Below are 18,515 nucleotides of genomic sequence, written 5' to 3' on the forward strand. Positions count from 1 at the left end.
GAGATTTTAAACTAGGATGGAGGGGGGAGGGGAATGAAACATAACAAATTAAATAGAATAGATGAGGAAATAAGGGGTTGTGGACGTAGAATTGGGGCAAGTGCGAATTTGACAAGCAGCGAGACACCCATAGTAAATACAGATACAGGTGAACCCCGTTATAGTGCGGTCCTCGGGGTCCACCCGAGACCACCGTGTTAGTAAGGGGGTCGTGAAAAAAACAAAATGGCCGCCACGTTTTTTTTTTTTTTTAAATGGCCGCTGCATCACTGCTACCGCGTCTGCCGGAGGGAAAGCTGAGAACTCTCCCAGCGTTCCCAGACCCGGTGGGGCAGCGGCAACCACACACATCTCTTACCTGGCATCTGGCAGCTCTGCTCCCCGTCTATGTTAGTGTTAGGAATGCCCAGCATATCACTGCTGTGTTACGATCGCACTGCGCATGTGCATGGGATCGGCTTTCAAAGAAGAGACTGTGGCATCCCTGCTTTCTTTACATGAGCCATGTGCCGTGACGTCACATGACCCCACTGGAATGGAACTGCAGAGGAGCAGGGGGAACAGGCAGCCCACATCTCACAAGCCGCACCGGGTGCAGCGAGTGCACAGAGCGCCCACAGAACACCGTGTGAACACCGTGTTTGAGAAGGGGGTTACTTTATGTAGGGAGGGGGTTACTGTTTGAGCAGGGGGGATATTTTTTAGCAAGAGGGTACTGTGAGCAGGGGGGGATACTGTGAGAGAGGGGGGGTACTGTAAGCAGGGGGGGTACTGTGTGAGCAGGGTGTACTTTGAGCAAGGGGGAGCTGTGAGCAGGGGGGGGATGTTTTGTCCCAATTTTGCCCGACCACCCCAAAAAAAAAAAAATTGAAATTTAAAAAAAATAATTATTTAAAAAAAACGGGAGCCACGTGAAAACCGCGTTATAACCGAATTTGCGTTATAACGGGTCGCACTATAACGGGGTTTACCTGTAATACTAAAAACAACTTCTAAAGACTAAACCAAATTGGTGCAGAAAGGACGGAGCAGATAAGATAATAGTACAGGCTGAAAAAAACTTAAATGCATGCTTGCTAATGCAAGAATCCTGACAGATAAAATGGGGGAGCTTGAATTAATAGCTGCAAGGGAACAGTATAATATCATAGGCATTTCTGAAACATGGTGGGATGAAACTCATGACTGGGCAGTTCATTTTGAGGGTTATTCCCTTTTTCAGAAAGATCAAGCAAATAGAAGAGAAGGAGGAGTATGCTAATATGTTAAACCGGATCTAAAACCTATTATAAGGGAAGATGTTTATGCATTGGAATGATGAAAATGTAGAGACCTTGTGGATAGAAATTAGCAGGGGAGGTAAAAGTATAAAGAAAATGTTTGTAGGGATATGCTATAATGCTATAAACCACCAAATATCTGTGAGATTGAGGAAGCTAAAAAAACTTTTGAAATTGGAGAAGGCATCAAAACTGGGTAGGTGTTTATTTAATTGTATTGTTATGTTTTGGAATAACATAATTGTAATTATGTAGCTGTTTTGGTGATAGATACATTTTAGTGATGTGTACTATTAGGCTATTTAGTTCTTTTCTTGTTGGGGTGTTTAGGTGCTTGTGTATTTATTTTATTATTGCGTATTTTTGGCTTTCATGATTTGTATTAGGTTGACCATTGAGTGCTATAGTGGCTTATCGTGCATATTTTATGGGTCTGATATACCATTGTGCCAATCAATGGATAGAGGGTGGGTATAGTGGCCCTTGGGTGGGTGGTTAGGCCTCCCGGGTGGGTAGCGGATAGCCGCTAAGGTAATGAAGTTGTTTTAATATCAATTTTAATACTAGTGTAGATGAGCAGTGTCTCCGGAGCATAACCGCGTTGATTTGAGGTCCGGGGACTTCCTGCTTCCCAAGTTACAGGCCCCATTATGGGGTGTCGGTATCTCCTATGCATAATATTCCCACGGTCAAGTAACGCGAGACATTTAAATGCATAGGAGATACCAGCATCCCATAACTGGGCCTGTATCTCGTGAAGTAGTGGGTCCCCGATCCTGAAATCAACACGGTTCTGCTCCGGAGACCCCATGCTCATCTACACTAGAATTAAAATGTATATTAAAATCTTGCGAGATATGCGCAGGGAGAGGCGGCTCTCTCTGTGCAGCTCTCTCTGCAGCTGGAACAAATCGTCGGTGAGCCCTTTTGAGAGAGGTGATCATCACGTCGCCCGCTACTCGCCCGTTTTGGGAAATTTGCTATTACAGGTAATCGAGGCTTTCTGAATACCGTGATAGCAACGCTCAAAAAACAGGCGGCGTAAACAGCCCAGCGATTTTTTTTTAAGGCTAATTGAATAGGCCCCTATATATGTCATACGTTTGGAAGCTGCTATCATTTTCTATCATTGAACCTTTGTTTAGGTACAATAAGATATAGCTGAATGACACCTGGATGGCAATGGCTTTGTTTCGGTTAGCCAGCTATATAATAGTGCATAATTATAGCATCTAGCTTGGTACTGTAAAAATGAATTTTGTGTTTGTTTTTATACAGTAAGTTTATGGGGCCAATGAACACATGGTATTGCAAGTAAACTTTAAAGCAGGGGTCTTAAACTCAGTCCTCAAGGGCCACCAATTGGCCAGGTTTTATGGATATCCTTGCTTCAGCACAGGTGGCTCAATCAGTGGCTCAGTCTTCAACTGAGCCAATGATTGAATCATCTATGCTGAAGCAGGGTTATCCATAAAAGCTGGCCTGTTGGTGGCCCTTGAGGACTGAGTTTGAGAACACTGCTTTAAAGACTACATATATCCTTTCTTCAGATGTGATCCTTGCATAAGGCTTAAACCCGGCATCAATTTCAATACAAGGTCTTCACATGGTCCTACACAGTATGTTACTTGTCTACCTACAGTACAAAGACCCAGATCGCTTTAGCACACCTTTACATCCATTCAAATGAAGCTTGGCACCCTTTTGTGGTTCTGGGCCAAAGTATGTCTCTGTCTCTATAACTATATTTCTGTCAGTTTCATTCCTGTTTTCTCCTAAGAGTAGTTTTCTCGTTCTTGTTAAAAATGCATCCGTTTCATAATAAGATATTAAAAGGGAAATTTAATGCCAAAAGAGACATCCTGCCTAAAGGAAAGCACAGTGGTGCTGTATTCAAAGCAGATGTTTTGCTAATAGCCACTGGCACAAACACTTTGCATACCAAGAACACACTTGAAGATGTGGGCTACTAAATATTTAGCCTGGCTATGATACACAGCTCAATCCCCTTATAACGCTGTGCTTGGGGTCCAAATAATCACATTGAGTTATAAGCGGATCGCGTTAGAAATAATGTACAATTGTATGCATTGTACAATAAAGTATTTAAGATACCAATAATCGTGTTGTAAAGTATTCATAAATACGAAAATTGGGAGCCACGCTGTCATCGCGTTATAAGTGGATTCGCGTTGCAACGGATCGCGTTATAACGGGGTTGAGTTGTATTGTTATTTTCATATCATTAATATTTTCATTTTGTGTAGATAACATTACTTTAGTAAACTTTCTTTCCAAAACAGAGGAAGAACATTCTCTTGAACCCTCTATTCTTGTATTGAGATTTTGAGACAGTAGTTTATTTCAGCTATTCTTCTCTTAATAGTATCATCATGTATAATGATAACACAGTCTTGACAGATGTGTAATACTCATTGTATCTTCTAAATAAGCCCAAATGCGCGTACCAAGGTACGAAGGTCCATCATGAATTTTGACCATCTACCAACATCTTTCATCAACCGATACACATGAATGCCATAATGTTTCTGACTCAGACACTTTGAAATAAATGAACGTAAGACCAGCACCAGAAATACTGTTGCCATGTTCTGGTAGAATGAATTGGAGATGTACTGTCGAAAAATAGAAGAAATTGCAGAAAAGAACCAATAGACGGCACATTTCCTACGCTGTTGTAAAATCTAAAACACTTGATCTCTCAGCATTTTAGAATTTCTTAACTGTATTTGCTTCCACTACCTCTGCTGGACGCTGTGCCATGTATCCACTACCTTTCTGTGATGGATTACTTCTCATTTCTCCAGAGCCTACTAAGTCCTGTTTCAGTCTATGAACTTTTGTTCTAGCACCCCCCTACCTAAGGAAAGTTCTTCCACGTTATCCCTGGTAAATACTTTTAAGGTATTTGAAAGTAATTGCATGATGATGTCCCTAAGTGTTTGGTGATTTAGGCCCAGATCCACAAAGTTTAGTTAACACCTCGTTACGTGCTAACGGGGATCTTCAAAGCTGAGTAATGGTTCACTAAGTGCTGTTTTCAGCCATAATGAGCCCTTGTGTTACTATAATGGACGTTAGTGCTAATGATATGCACAGGAGACATTCCCTGTAACAGTGCAGATCCTCAGAGCTCCGTTATTGTTACCGCAGGGATTTAATCTTAGATTAGTTAGTTCGGAGATAAAGGTGACGTTACATCCAGTCCCTGAGATAGATCTGTTAGAGCAGGCCTGCCCAATTTATAACGTGAAATGGGCCAAACTGCTCCAAGGAAAGCAGATTTGGGCCGCACTTTAATTAAAATTACCCCCCTCAAAACTCTTACCTCCCCCCCTCACAACTTTTACCTCCCCCCCTCACAACTCTTACCGGCGGTGTGGTGCGGCGGCAGGGTTACTGTTACTGTTTCCCATGCAGGTCCTGAAAAAAATGGCCGTGCAGCGTCAAATTACGCCGCGTTGCAATGGCAAAAGGACGCAGTCCCGGCGCCACACAACATGGCGCTGCGTGACATCACAATGTCACAGCCTCCATTGCCATGGCAACGCGTCATTTGACGAAGCACAGACATTTTTTTCTGGACCTGCAGGGGAAAAAGTAGAATTTTCAGGGGAGTAGACGGAGATCGCCTCGCCAGCCACCGCACCAGCCGCCGAACCCCACAACTGCACCAGCCGCCGGATCCCACAGGCAGCACAGTGAGTCTGGGCGGGCCGTATGTTGTGCAGGCTTGTGTTCTAGGGTGTGGATAAGTATAAGACCACAGTTATGTATGATTTATTGTATTGTTATTTAAGGGACTCTTTTTCTGCTCCGGACTTCTCTTTTTATACTTTTATTAGACACCTATTCAGGGTTTGCATGGGAGTAACGTCGCCTTGGGGTGAGACAGGCTTAACACAATGTTATGTGAAGCTAACACAAGGCAGTACTAACTTCACATGGCATCAAACTCGTGCTAATGAGATCACAAACAGCTGTTGTTTTTGCATATATATAGCGATGTGTATTCACGTTAACCTCAGGGAACTGGGCCTTATTCTCTTAAGCACATGAACCATTTTTGTTAACTTTCTTACACCACCTCTCTTTTTCTTATGCCATTTAGATGATACGGGTGTAGCAAGACTAACTGCCGGCGTAAAATCTGCGGCCCATCTGTGGTTGATCCGCGGCCCCCGATAGCGGTACATTCTGTGGAGGATTAAACCAGTGTTAGTCATCCCGATCCAGACAGACTGTAATAACTGCGCAAAGGAGTCCCAGAGAGAAGCTGTCTCTCTGTGTGCCTCCCTGCGCAGCTCTCACTGATGCGTGGCTGGCTCGGTAGGATTAACACTGTGGTGGTCTCATTCAGAAGCCGGGACCGACACTGAGTTAATCCTCCCAGGAAGGATACAGGTTCTGGCCCTCACACACTTCTGCACCCACGCCGGCAGTACGTTTTGTTACATCTATACAGGGCCGATACAAGGGTATTTTATACCCTAAGCAAACCTTCAGCTCTGCGCCCCCCCCCCAAATTTTTTTTTTACAGAATGTTTTGTATGTTGTTTGGACTTGCTCGATACAATCTCTCTCTGCTCCCTCTCTCTATTGCCCGCTCTTTTTCTCCCCCTCTCTCTCCCTGTCCCCCTCTCTCCCTCCACTCTCTCTCCGCTACCCCCTTCACTCTCTCCCACACCCATCTCTCTCTTCCCCCTACCCCTCACTCTCTCCCCCACCCTTCTCTCTACTCACTCCCCTCAACCGCCCCCAACTGTTTTTACACCCCTCCATTTTTGCATCCCCATTCCCCTCCATTTTGCCCCCCCCCTTTTCCCCTCTTCCCTCCCCCCTTGATTTTTACACCCACCTCCCCATTTTTATCACCCCCTCCACTGACCTGAACAACAGTTCCTGCTGCAGTCGAGAGGCAGTGTTAAGCGGCCAACTCTGCTCCCAGCATCTGCTTCTGTCACCCAAAATATGCTACCCTAGGCAAATGCCTAGGTCGCCCAGTGGTTGCACCAGCCCTGCATCTATATTTTGCAAACTTCTCCAGCACACAATTTGAAATGCTTCAATAAAGCTTCATTGCAGTGAAATCATTTATTGCAAATTGTTGAGAAAATAATACAAATGAATTGAAAGCAGCAAAGTGTGTACAATAGAGAACAGAGAGCAGCAGAGACAAAATCTTTGCTATGTCAGGAGTAACCCGGAAAGCATCATACAACCACTTCAGTATCTAAGTCAGAGGTGAGTGACTTCAAGTGGAGTTAAAAAAGAAAAATTTGTTCATTAATTGTCTGTTGAGACACAGTGAAATTGGCCCTTTTTGAGTTGGCGAGCCACTGCTTAAAATGGCATGTTGCAACACAATATAGCTACATCAATGTGCAAAATATAGAATTATGGTCAGTATTTGAAGTAAAATTGGAAAAATATGGGGGCTATTTATATATAGAGAGTTACTATAAAACAGACACATATAAGAATAGCAAGTTAGTGAGTCTCCTGCACCAAAGTATACAAAAAAATTGTGGGTGTTGTGTGGGATGTGTGTGTCAACTTATTTTTCACAAATAAAAGTAATGATGTTGGGGAGGGAGTTAGAGACAAGGTCTGGATGTTGTCTGCGGTGCACATAGGTCAGGCGTGGGCAACAACAGGTCAGGTTTTCAGGATATCCCTGGTTCAGCACAGGTAGTCTCTGAGCCAGTGATTGAGCCACCTGTGCTGAAGTAGGGATATCCTGAAAACCTGGCCTGTTGGTGGCCCTTGAGGACTGGAGTTGCACACCCGTGACACTTGTCAATTATATGAAACATTAAACCTATGGTGTGTGGCACTTTGTTGCACCGTACATGTGTCAAAATTGTGCAGCAAGTTTCCTTTGGCGTAAAAGACAAATGCAAACTCATAATACATTCATATGCATGAACATGACACACACATATATACAAAGACAGATAAATCATGCTGTAAGCACATGAATAATGACCAACATAGGCAGGCTAATGATTTTAGGTGAGAAATTGATTTTCTTTACACAATGCACTCTTTCAATTCTCTTAAAAAGCAAAACAATTTGTTATACATAGCCCCCTATATGTTCGTAGAAAAATACAGTAATAATCGCCAGAAAAGGTTTGCAGATCTAAATAAAAAAAAATATATGTAAAATCTTGTTGTGAAGCAATTTTCTATACATCATGTTACAATCAGAAAGAAATGACGCAGTGATACAATTTGCCAGTGATCTAAGGTGAATAGCGCTGACAAAACCAATGTGTGCCAAATCTTTATACAGTAGTTCTACCATTTGTCATTTTTTTTCCTTCTATTTTCTATATGATTTTTATTTTTAAATCATCAAATTGGCATGTCGCTCAGGAAGATTAAACGCCTTTTCGGTGAGCCGTAAATGGACGACATCGATCAACCAATATGATCAATTTTTTTTTATTAGCAAGGATAGTGTCCCATCCGTGCGATTATCTTTAAACTCAATTAGACATCGACACCCATCGGGATATCTGCAAACCTCCATGAAAATGTATAATCATATTAATACATAGTTATAGTATACCCTTTTTTTAAATCAAATTTAAAGCCTTTAATTTCTCTGTGTTTTTAGCAGGACTAATCAACTAAGTTGTGTTTTGAAAAAAAAAAAAAAAAAAAAAAAATATATATATATATATAATCAAAAAATAAATAGATGATACCGTTCTGTGGCTAATGAAATGCTTTTATTTGTGCGAGCTTTCGAGATACACTGATCTCTTCTTCCGGCGATGTTACAATGAATGAAGCAAAAGGTAAACTTAAAAACAGTGTCTCTTGGAATGTTATCTGTGCTGTTCCTTCCCCCGGTGTGGATGTGTTTTATGGCTGGAGGTGTCAAAGGGTAACTGAAAGCAAGTAAAGAAAGATTGTGTATGTGTATCAGTGTGAATAAAAATGAATGGAGAGCCCACAGTATATACAGTGCTTTACACAAGGTGTGTGTGGAGTGGGACTGGATATAAATGGTGTGGGTGGGTGTGGAAATGTGAGAGTTAGTAGCACAACTAAAAGTGTGTGTGGATACTTAGTGGTCCCTATTGGTGTATAGGGATGGAAAAACAAGGAGTATTAGTATGTGTGAGAGACAGCTGTGTGTGCATACATATACACTGTCGACACACTTTATTGCAGTGTGGCCAGTTCCGCAAGCCGGGAGATTTCCCGGCTTGCAAGTGGCATCCCCTCGGCGTGCCGCGCGTCACCGATGCGCGGTCACGCGTCATCGGGTAACTGCGCCCCCTGCACGCGCGTCCAGGGCTCCCCGAGGGAGCCCTGGTGTCCCGCGATGTGGGAGACGGCGGCAGGGGGTTCCGGGGGACCCGGCGGACCCGGAGAGGGGGAAGCCGCGATCGGCGGGCCTCTCCTCCGCTGCTTCGGCGCGCGCCCGGCACCCTCCGGCGCGCGCCAGGTAACTGCTGCGGCCGAGAACGGGCAAATGCTCGGCCGCAGCAGTAGCACAGTATGTACAGACATGGCCTTTAGCGCTCATGGGACGAGAGTTCACTACTGTCAGTAATGACTCATAAAAATTCGATCTCTGTTTAGGCCACTGCTAAGTGTCCCGAACAGTTGCATAAATTTGTATTCATGCAACCGTCTCTCTCCTGGCATAATACATGCGAGAACTCAACAGGATCATTAAAACACTCCAGATCCTCACAAGAGAACAAATTCTGGACCTGATACCAGCTAACCCAAAACCTGGCACATTCTACATGCTCCCTAAAATTCACAAAGAGGGCAACCCTGGGCGCCCTATTATCTCTGGATCTGGCACACTCACCGAGACCAGCGGATTAAAGCCTTGCGATCAGACTTTATAAACCGTGGATATAACCACAGAATTGTAGACCAGCAAATTCACAAAGCCACCAGAATACCAAGAAGTGATCTCCTTGAATACAAACAGAAGGAGACAAGCGACAGGGTACCTTTGGTGGTCACATATAACCTATAACCCACACCTAGGAGCCCTACGCAAGATCGCCAGGAAACTACAACCCATCCTCCAGGAAGATACAAGACTGCAACAGGTCTTCCCTGAAGCACCCTTATTATCATACAGACAACCCCATAATCTCAAGAATATTATGGTGAGGAGTAAAGTATTCAGCAGTACAACTGAATGCGGGACAAAACCATGCCAGGACCCAAGATGCAAAACCTGCGCAATGCTCTACACAGCGGACACAATACAAATACCACACAGGAATCGGGAATACAAAATCAGAGGAAGGTTCACCTGTTCTTCCAGCAATGTCGTGTACCTCATCATGTGCATGAAATGCCCAGGGGGCTGCTACTACATAGGTGAGACAGGGCAGGGGCTAAACAAGAGAATGAACCTGCATCGCCACAGCATCACACACGGTACAAGAGACAGTCCTGTTGGCGAACATTTCTCTGACTCTGGCCATAAGATGAACGATCTGAGGGTTGCCATACTCAAAGGTAATCTTAAAACCCCGAAAGAGAGACGGTTGCATGAATACAAATTTATGCAACTGTTCGGGACACTTAGCAGTGGCCTAAACAGAGATCGAAATTTTATGAGTCATTACTGACAGTAGTGAACTCTCGTCCCATGAGCGCTAAAGGCCATGTCTGTACATACTGTGCTATATGTATGCACACACAGCTGTCTCTCACACATACTAATACTCCTTGTTTTTCCATCCCTATACACCAATAGGGACCACTAAGTATCCACACACACTTTTAGTTGTGCTACTAACTCTCACATTTCCACACCCACCCACACCATTTATATCCAGTCCCACTCCACACACACCTTGTGTAAAGCACTGTATATACTGTGGGCTCTCCATTCATTTTTATTCACACTGATACACATACACACTCTTTCTTCACTTGCTTTCAGTTACCCTTTAACACCTCCAGCCATAAAACACATCCACACCGGGGGAAGGAACAGCACAGATAACATTCCAAGAGACACTGTTTTTAAGTTTACCTTTTGCTTCATTCATTGTAACATCGCCGGAAGAAGAGATCAGTGTATCTCGAAAGCTCGCACAAATAAAAGCATTTCGTTAGCCACAGAACGGTATCATCTATTTATTTTTTGATTATTGAAGCTCGGCTAACACGGTACTGATACCTATATATATATATATCTATATATATATAATATATATATATACTGTACTGTATATATATATATATATATACAGTATATATATATTTTTTTTTTTAAACCTTGGAATTTATATTGACTGCAGGCTCTGAAAAAAAAAAAAAAGAACAGAATCAGCCTGTATAACGTGTTTATTTGAAGTGTCCAGCTGCATCACTACAGGGTCTATTAAAATGTCAATGATTAAATCAAAAGCTGAATGGCCACTGTTTTTATTTGTCACCACTCACTACAAGATCCGGAAAACCCTCTCCATTTTGTAAAAGTGTTTTGTCAATATGATTCTTGCATTATGTTTTTGATTATGTCAGGCAGCTTATTTAGAGAGGAAATTGGAACTGGGTTCGCTTCCCTCCCTACCTTGCACTTTCATCCCCTTGTTTAAAAATCCTTGCTTGTTTGTGAAAGACCTTGAAGGACGGCTCAGTCCAGCGGAAGGCTGCTGTTCCATTAGCATTAAGGAGCACTTATCAGATTCTGCCAGGCTTTATTGCTTTGCACCTGCCCTAGATTACTCAGATTCCTATGCATAAAATAGTGTTAAGGAAGGACACGCAAATCCAGCCTCATTGTTTCACCAAGATCCTTTTTGAAGCATGGATTCTCTAAGGCACAAAGTGTTGCACTGCCATCTACAGACAGGAATATCCCATAATGGAATCAGTCAGCATGCAATTTCCCTACAACCCAGATCAACGTTACCCGAATTCTCTCTCACATTAATGAATCGCAAACGGTCTATAGTTCAATGTCTCAGCCGAGCAGGAGCTTTTTTTTATCTTATAATCTTCTGAGACAAGGGACTACGCAGGTTTTAAAGCTACAAAGAAAACCGGATAAAGGAAGGGGATTTGTAGAACCAAATGATGAGAAAGGGGGGGAAAAGAGTAAGTTTTAAATTACCTGTCTTGTGTGGATGGGCCCAGGAGCCTTAAATCCTCCTTGACAACTGCATTCCGAGACGCTATAAGGGTCCGAGCTACTCGAGGAGCACTTAGACAGCGAATCGCAGCCCACTACAAAGGTATTATCTAGAGGCAGCTCTTGGATGACGTGATGCTTCTTAGGAGGAACAGGTGTCTCAGGCTTTATCTGGAATGTTGGCTGTGGAGAAGCAGACTTGTAATGCTTGGCTAAATCTGGACTATCAGGCTTGAAAGTAGTTGGTGTGGTTGCCCAATTATACTTTCCCATAGTCTGTTCTTCTAACTCCACAGGGATGTCCAAAGTGCCATTAATATGCTCATGGGAAGGGTCCTCCGATTTTGATTCCTCAATTGTAACAAAATTAAGGAGGAGGTTTTTTGGAGAGCGCTTCTTCTTCTTCTTCTTCTTCTTGATCTGCCTATTTTCTTGGTTTGGAGAAACCCATTCCCCGCTCTGCTTGCTCTTCTGAACAACTTTATGCCGGGGCGTCTGTCTGCAGCGTACCAACGCAGTGACAAAAATGACAAGTATTACGGTCATTGTGCCTGCAATAATAGCAATGATGATCTTGACATAGTCATTGGTCTGTGGGGTTATCTCCCCGTCTCCAATGTTCTGACCAACAGGTGTTTCCATATTTCTACGTACAAGCTCTTGAATATAAGATCCATTAGCTATTGTCTCATTTACAAATAAATGCACCAGAGCAATTGTGTGAAAGGGCTCAGGTTTTCCTGAGTCATTAACTTTTATAACCAGTCTATGTAAACCATGGTCTCCTGCAACTACCTTCTCTTTTAAGGTGATATTGCCACTTTTTTCACCAATAGCAAACATGCCTCTTGAGTTTCCTCCTACAATGCTGTAATGTAGGTCAGCGTTTACACCTGTGTCATTATCAACTGCAAAGACCTTAGCCACTACAGATCCTGGGTTGGTTGATGTTGGCACTAATTCAAAGGAATAGTTAGAGGACGGGAGGACAAATACAGGCTTGTTATCGTTGACATCTTCAACAAAAATGGTTACTTTGACATTTGAGGACCTCTGTGGATTGCCTTTATCAACAGCTTTGACCTGAAATGAGTATGAACCTTGTTGTTCTCTATCAAATGTTATATTTGGTCTGATGACACCAGTAAGGGGGTCAATTAAAAAATTATCCCTTCCATTGACCAGTGAGAGAGTGACTATTGCATTCTCCCCGGAATCCGCATCAGTCACTGTGATAAGACCCACCGTGCCATACATTGGTAGGTTTTCTGGGACATAAAAATTATATTCATTGTGAGTGAACGAAGGGCTATTGTCATTTTGGTCCAGAACTGACAACGTAACAGTAGTATTTGTCTGTAAGGTGGGGCTCCCATTATCCTTGGCGATTACGGTGAACGAGTACCTATCTTGTTTTTCCCTGTCCAGCTTCCTCACTGCTGTGAGAATTCCTGTTCGCCTATCCAAGTTGAAAATTGGCGGAGCATTGGGGCCCAGAATATAGCTAATCTCGGCATTACGACCACTGTCTGCGTCCGTGGCACTAATTTTGGTCAGTTCAGTACCAGGAGTGTTGTTCTCAATAAAGGAGAGTCCAATCACCGGCAGGGTGAATACAGGAGCATTGTCATTTTCATCTTTTATTTTAATCAGAAGCATGGCTGACTGGTTTAAGGGAGGCTTCCCAGAATCGGAGGCAACAATTTTAATGGCATATTCCCGAGTAGCCTCATAATCAAGTGGAGCTGCAGTCTCTAAGAGGAACTGATTGTCGAATACGGGCTTTAACCTGAAGGGAACATCATGATCTGTGAAGCATGTCACTTTGCCATTCAGATCAGCGTCTTTGTCAGTTACTGTTATTAGGGCTATTTTCGTATTAAGTGGTGCTTTTTCAGACAGTAACACGGTGCCGTTCACAGGATTTATAATATACCTAGTGTCGATTGATGGGATGTTATCATTTATGTCAGTGATGTTTATTGCTACTGTAGCTCTTGATGGGGTTGAGCTGCCATCACTTGCCAACACAGTCAATTTATGATAGTGAGACTCCTCCCTATCTAGTGGCTCCTTGACAGTGATTAACCCAGTGGTGTTATCTATAGCAAAAAGTCTTTTGGCGAGATTGGATATCTGATTGCCAAAGTAAAAGTGAATTTTCGCATTGGATCCCAGGTCAGCATCTGTGGCATGAAGCTGAGTCACGGAGGTACCCACCGGGGCATTCTCTGCAATGTTAACCTCAATGTCTTTCTCCTTAAACACAGGGCGATTGTCATTCACGTCAGTAACCGTTACTTGTAAAATAGCCGTGCTGGATCTTGCCGGATTCCCACCATCTTCAACTTTAATCTTCATTACGTAGGTGTCTTTCTGTTCTCTGTCCAAACTCTGCTGGACAATAAGTTGTGGCCATTTGTCCCCCTCTGGTGTTTCAATGACATCAAGTCCAAATACATTTTGACCCTAGAAAGCAAAGACAGGGCAGTTAATTATCTTGCCAAGGTATCATGGTGAGCTTCAATTTGCAAATCTGTATATTACAACAGGGGGCTCAACTCCAGTCCACAAGCCTCCCTCCCCCCCCCCCCCCAACAGGTCAGGTTTTCAGAATTTCCCTGCTTCAGCAGGTGGCTCAATTAATCCCTGCGTCAGCAAGAGTAGCTCAATCAGAGGCTCAGTCTTCGAGCTGAAGCAGGAATATCCTAAAAACCTGACCTGTTGAGGGGGGAGGGTTGGAAAACTTGAGGACTGTAGTTGAGCACCCCTGTATTACAACACAGTCATTTAAAATGACTGTTAATATCTTTTGTGAAAGTTAAGGCAGAAGACACACCGGCCAATATGTATTATGCTTCATTAGACTACTTAACGTTACTTTAACCTTAATGTAGGAAACGTCATGTTAATAGTAATGTTGTAACTACTAAGGACAACATCGTAACATTAAGCATTGTTTTATTACGTGAGGCGCGCGGAATTACCTATAACGTTACTGATAATGATCTGCAAGTGATTAGCAAACCAGACATTATAAGATCATCCTACATTTACTAATCCATTAAGGTTAACTTTATCTTAATTTATTTATTTATAAAATGTTATACCAGGAAGTAATACATTGAGAGTTACCTCTGATACCTTTTAGCATGTCCTGGGCACAGAGTTATGAAAACAATACATGGTTACTGTAAAGATGTGTGCAGAGGTACATATAATATAATCACCGATTTGGGTGAAATTATATCTTGGCTTTGTTGAGCCTGTTCTTTATCCAGGCAAAACATACAAAAACAACAAAATAACAAAATAACAAGCCCCTATCCCTTTGTAAGGGATAACTTACTTCCCCAGACCTTATCTGTATGATTGGAGGGATATTCCCATTACCAGCCTTTCACCCCAAAGTCTCAGGAGGTACCTTAAGCAGGTGGCCCACCATGTCAGTCTCTGGCAAGTTCCTGGTTCCTCTGTGTCCAGGAATTATAGGTCTCTGGGTGTCTGGATGTCTTGATCTCAGCACAGCCTTTGTGCTCAAGACAGTGTCTGTGTGCAGGCTTCTCTGCTCTCCTACTGTGAGCCCAAATGTGAGGTAAGGAATCTCTCTCTTGTGTCTCACATGAGGCTTTTCTTACAGACTTAATTGGCCAGGTGGAGTCTGGTTAATTGCCTGCTGCACTTAACCAAATCCCTGCTGAATTTTAGAGATAATTTCTTCAACAGGGATAAGTTACATTACAGTTACATTAAATGAACAGAGGTTACACAGTCAATTCGCAGATATTTCATGGACAGTTAGAGATACTATATTATTGTGGGCGTACTGTATGTAACATTGTGTTAGAAGAGGTAGGATAGGAATGCAATATGTTTTGCTCGAAGAGGCCCTGTCCCAAGGAGCTTACAATCTGTAAGGGTGGGCCTGTTGAAACACAGGGTACAGACGGTAAGAATGTTGGTCTGTTTTGGATTTTACGAGCAGCTGTAACATTAATGTTATGTTAATGAAGTCATAGCTAAACTTGGCGTTACTCTTATCCAGACCCTAAAATAGGGCTTTTGTAGTGCCTGGATTGGTGTAATTCCACAGTTAGGCATGATTTACTTACCATAGCATTATTTCCCTCCACTGCAGCAAAAGTCATAGGATAGAAGTAACGCCAACATTTAAATGACATTATGTTATGGGTAGCTAATGCATCTCTGTCCTATAATAACTCTATTCTAATAGGATGCAGAATAGACATGATCTTTGCCTATAATTAGCTATGTGGATACAGCATTAATTCAGGGCACATAACTTCCACGCCTATTTTAGGTAACGCCACATTATGTGTCCTGGTTTAACAGAACTTATTATAGGGTGGCCAACTCCAGGCCTCAAGTGCCATCAACAGGTCAGGTTTTAAGGATACCCCTGGTTCAGCACAAGTGGCTCAATCAGTCCCTGCTTCAGCCCAGGTGGCTCAATCTGTCCCTGCTTAGGCACAGGTGTCTCAATCAATCATGGCTTCAGCACAGGTGGCTCAATCAGAGGCTTAGTCTTTGACTGAGCCACTAATTAAGCCACCTGTACTGAAGCAGGGATAGCCTTAAAACCTGACCAGTTGGTGGCCATTGAAGACTGGGGTTGGCCACCCCTGGCTTAGTGCATCTAGGTTACAGTGAGACAATCTGCAGAGTGAAAACTTCTGCAACACACGCAAAACTGTGTGATGCCGTTTTGTTAATAAATGAAGCAGCACTTTTAGAGCTGTAAATCTGATTTGGTTACCCAGCCGAAGCACTTACTGCCAGTAAGTACTAAAAATAGTTCCAAGAAGATTGAATTTAAAAATTGATTAAATAACATAAATTTAATGAGTTGATCGGTGAATGCTAAGGAAAGACCAAGTGATATTTAAAAAAAAAAAAAATTTTACCAATTGATTTACTTGTTAGTAAGTTATTCTCTTTTAGTTAGCTATCATAAATCATACATGTCAAAGAAAGATTGCAATGTGGATTGCAAATGACTTTAAATGGCTAAACATTTCCATAAGCACCAACGATTAGAAAGGAAATAATGTTTTGCCAATGTTCCGTTTAACATCACTCTTTCTCTGTGTACTGGCTCACAATGCTAAGAAAATCTATCTCTCTCCCTCTCTCTCCCTCTCTCCCTCTCTCCCTCTCTCTCCCTCTCTCCCTCTCTCCCTCTCTCCCTCTCTCCCTCTCTCCCTCTCTCCCTCGCTCTCTCGCTCTCTCCCTCTCTCTCCCTCTCTCCCTCGCTCTCTCACTCTCTCTCTCGCTCTCTCTCTCTCAATTAGAGGCTATCAAAATTGGGATAATATTATTATTTTCTTTAAAAATTTGATATGAAATAATTGATCTACTGTACAGTGCACAAGATATCTAATTATCACAATTGTCTGAAAGAACATCCACTAATTAGATGACACAGACCTACGCTTGTTGATTACTTGAATATTTTGATTATGTCACATCAACAGAACATTTTAACAGTTAATTAAAGGAGCTATTCATGATATTTTCTTTTTTATTATTATTTTTTATTTTTGTACCTAGGTTTGAAGCAGGTGGTCTTCTGAGCTAAACCCCATTCATCTCAGCTGCTTCCCAAGTTACAGGACTACAAAGGGGGTGCTGGTATCTCATCAAAGTTTAAAGCTCTGCATCATGGGGGCCAAAAGGAAGCCGCACCTGATGACATCACAGCTTCCTGTTGGCCCAGAGGGCGCGGGAGCTTTGAAACTCCACTATTACGTGAACCCTGCTAACCAAGCGAAGCACCGACACCACCTACAGAGGTCTGTATATCCAGAAGCACAGGGTGCCCAGAGCTGAAATTAATGTGAATTATCGTGATGGCAGATACAATAGATTTGTTAAAAAAAAAGTTGAACATCTTTTTAGAAAGGAAAGGTATACAGAGATATACCAAATAAGTAAACATGGGAAGGATGTTGATCCAGGGAGTAATCCGATTGCCAATTCTTGAGTCAGGAAGGAATTTATTTTTCCCCTTAAGAGATATCATTGGATGATGTGTCACTGGGGTTTTTTGTTTGCCTTCCTCTGGATAATTATGCTGAAAGTACAAATATAGGATAAAGTGTCTGTTGTCTAAATGTAGCGCAGGTTGAACTTGATGGACGTATGCCTTTTTTAAACCTCATCTACTACATAACTATGTAACTATGTAATGGGGTTCAGCTCCAGAGAACCCAATGTTCAAAAATAAAAACATTTGCCAAAACAAATCACCTGCTTGGATTGCCTTTGTAAGCATCAGTGCTTCATATTAACAATGTAAAATATACATGAAGTATACACTGGTATCTTTTTGCAGGTTTTTTCTTCCTTTCTGAAACATTGTGATTCGGGGCAGTCCCCACAATCATCAGGAAATTGCACTGTAAATGATAGGAGTTTTATAGGTGTCTGCCATCTTAATTGATTTCACAGTGGAAGTTGTTGGCAATAATAGTACTGGTGGTTTGAGGCTTTTGGTCTAAATACCATATAACTGCTCAAACATGACAGTACAGATACTGGATGATCGTTTCATGTGTTTGGTTGTATTCAATTTTGGTGTTTTAATATGAATCTTGACTTTAACCACGCGTACGCCAAACCGTTGAGCATGATCATCTCTGTGTTTTTAATAGCAAACGGATTTGTTAAACTAGCTTTCTAACCGAAGATGGAATTAATTACCAATAAATTAACATCGCCATATTGTAGGCAGGGGTGCTCAACTCCAGTCCGTAAGGCCCACCCCCCTCCAACAGGTCAGGTTTTCCGGACATTCCAGCTTCAGCACAGGTGGCTTAATCAGAGGCTCAGTCAAAAGATTGAATCTCTGATTGAGCCTCCTTTGCTGAAGGAGGGAATGATTGAGCCACCTATGCTGAAGCAGGGATATACTGTACTGTACTGAAAACCTGACCTGTGAGGGGGAGAGGGGGTAACTTGAGGACTGTTGAACATCTCTGCTGTAAGGTACTCCTATAAATAGAGGTCTGTAGGGAATGTTGCTGCTTTTACTATATACTGTAAACAATGTTACAAGG

The 18,515-nt window shown here is 42.5% G+C and overlaps 1 protein-coding gene across 3 annotated transcripts in view; it reads right to left on the reverse strand.

The window, feature by feature from the left end:
* LOC142467315 (protocadherin-11 X-linked-like) overlaps positions 1 to 18,515 on the reverse strand; it is a 1,193,920-nt gene that overhangs the window by 1,026,794 nt on the left and 148,611 nt on the right. For all 3 annotated transcript variants that reach the window (XM_075572837.1, XM_075572839.1, XM_075572838.1), the window contains exon 3: positions 11,419 to 13,905. In XM_075572837.1, coding sequence (XP_075428952.1) covers positions 11,419 to 13,905 — 2,487 coding nt within the window. The remainder of the gene's footprint in view (positions 1 to 11,418; positions 13,906 to 18,515) is intronic.

The sequence above is a fragment of the Ascaphus truei genome, chromosome 16, assembly GCF_040206685.1.
Source record: "Ascaphus truei isolate aAscTru1 chromosome 16, aAscTru1.hap1, whole genome shotgun sequence".
NCBI lineage: Eukaryota > Metazoa > Chordata > Amphibia > Anura > Ascaphidae > Ascaphus > Ascaphus truei.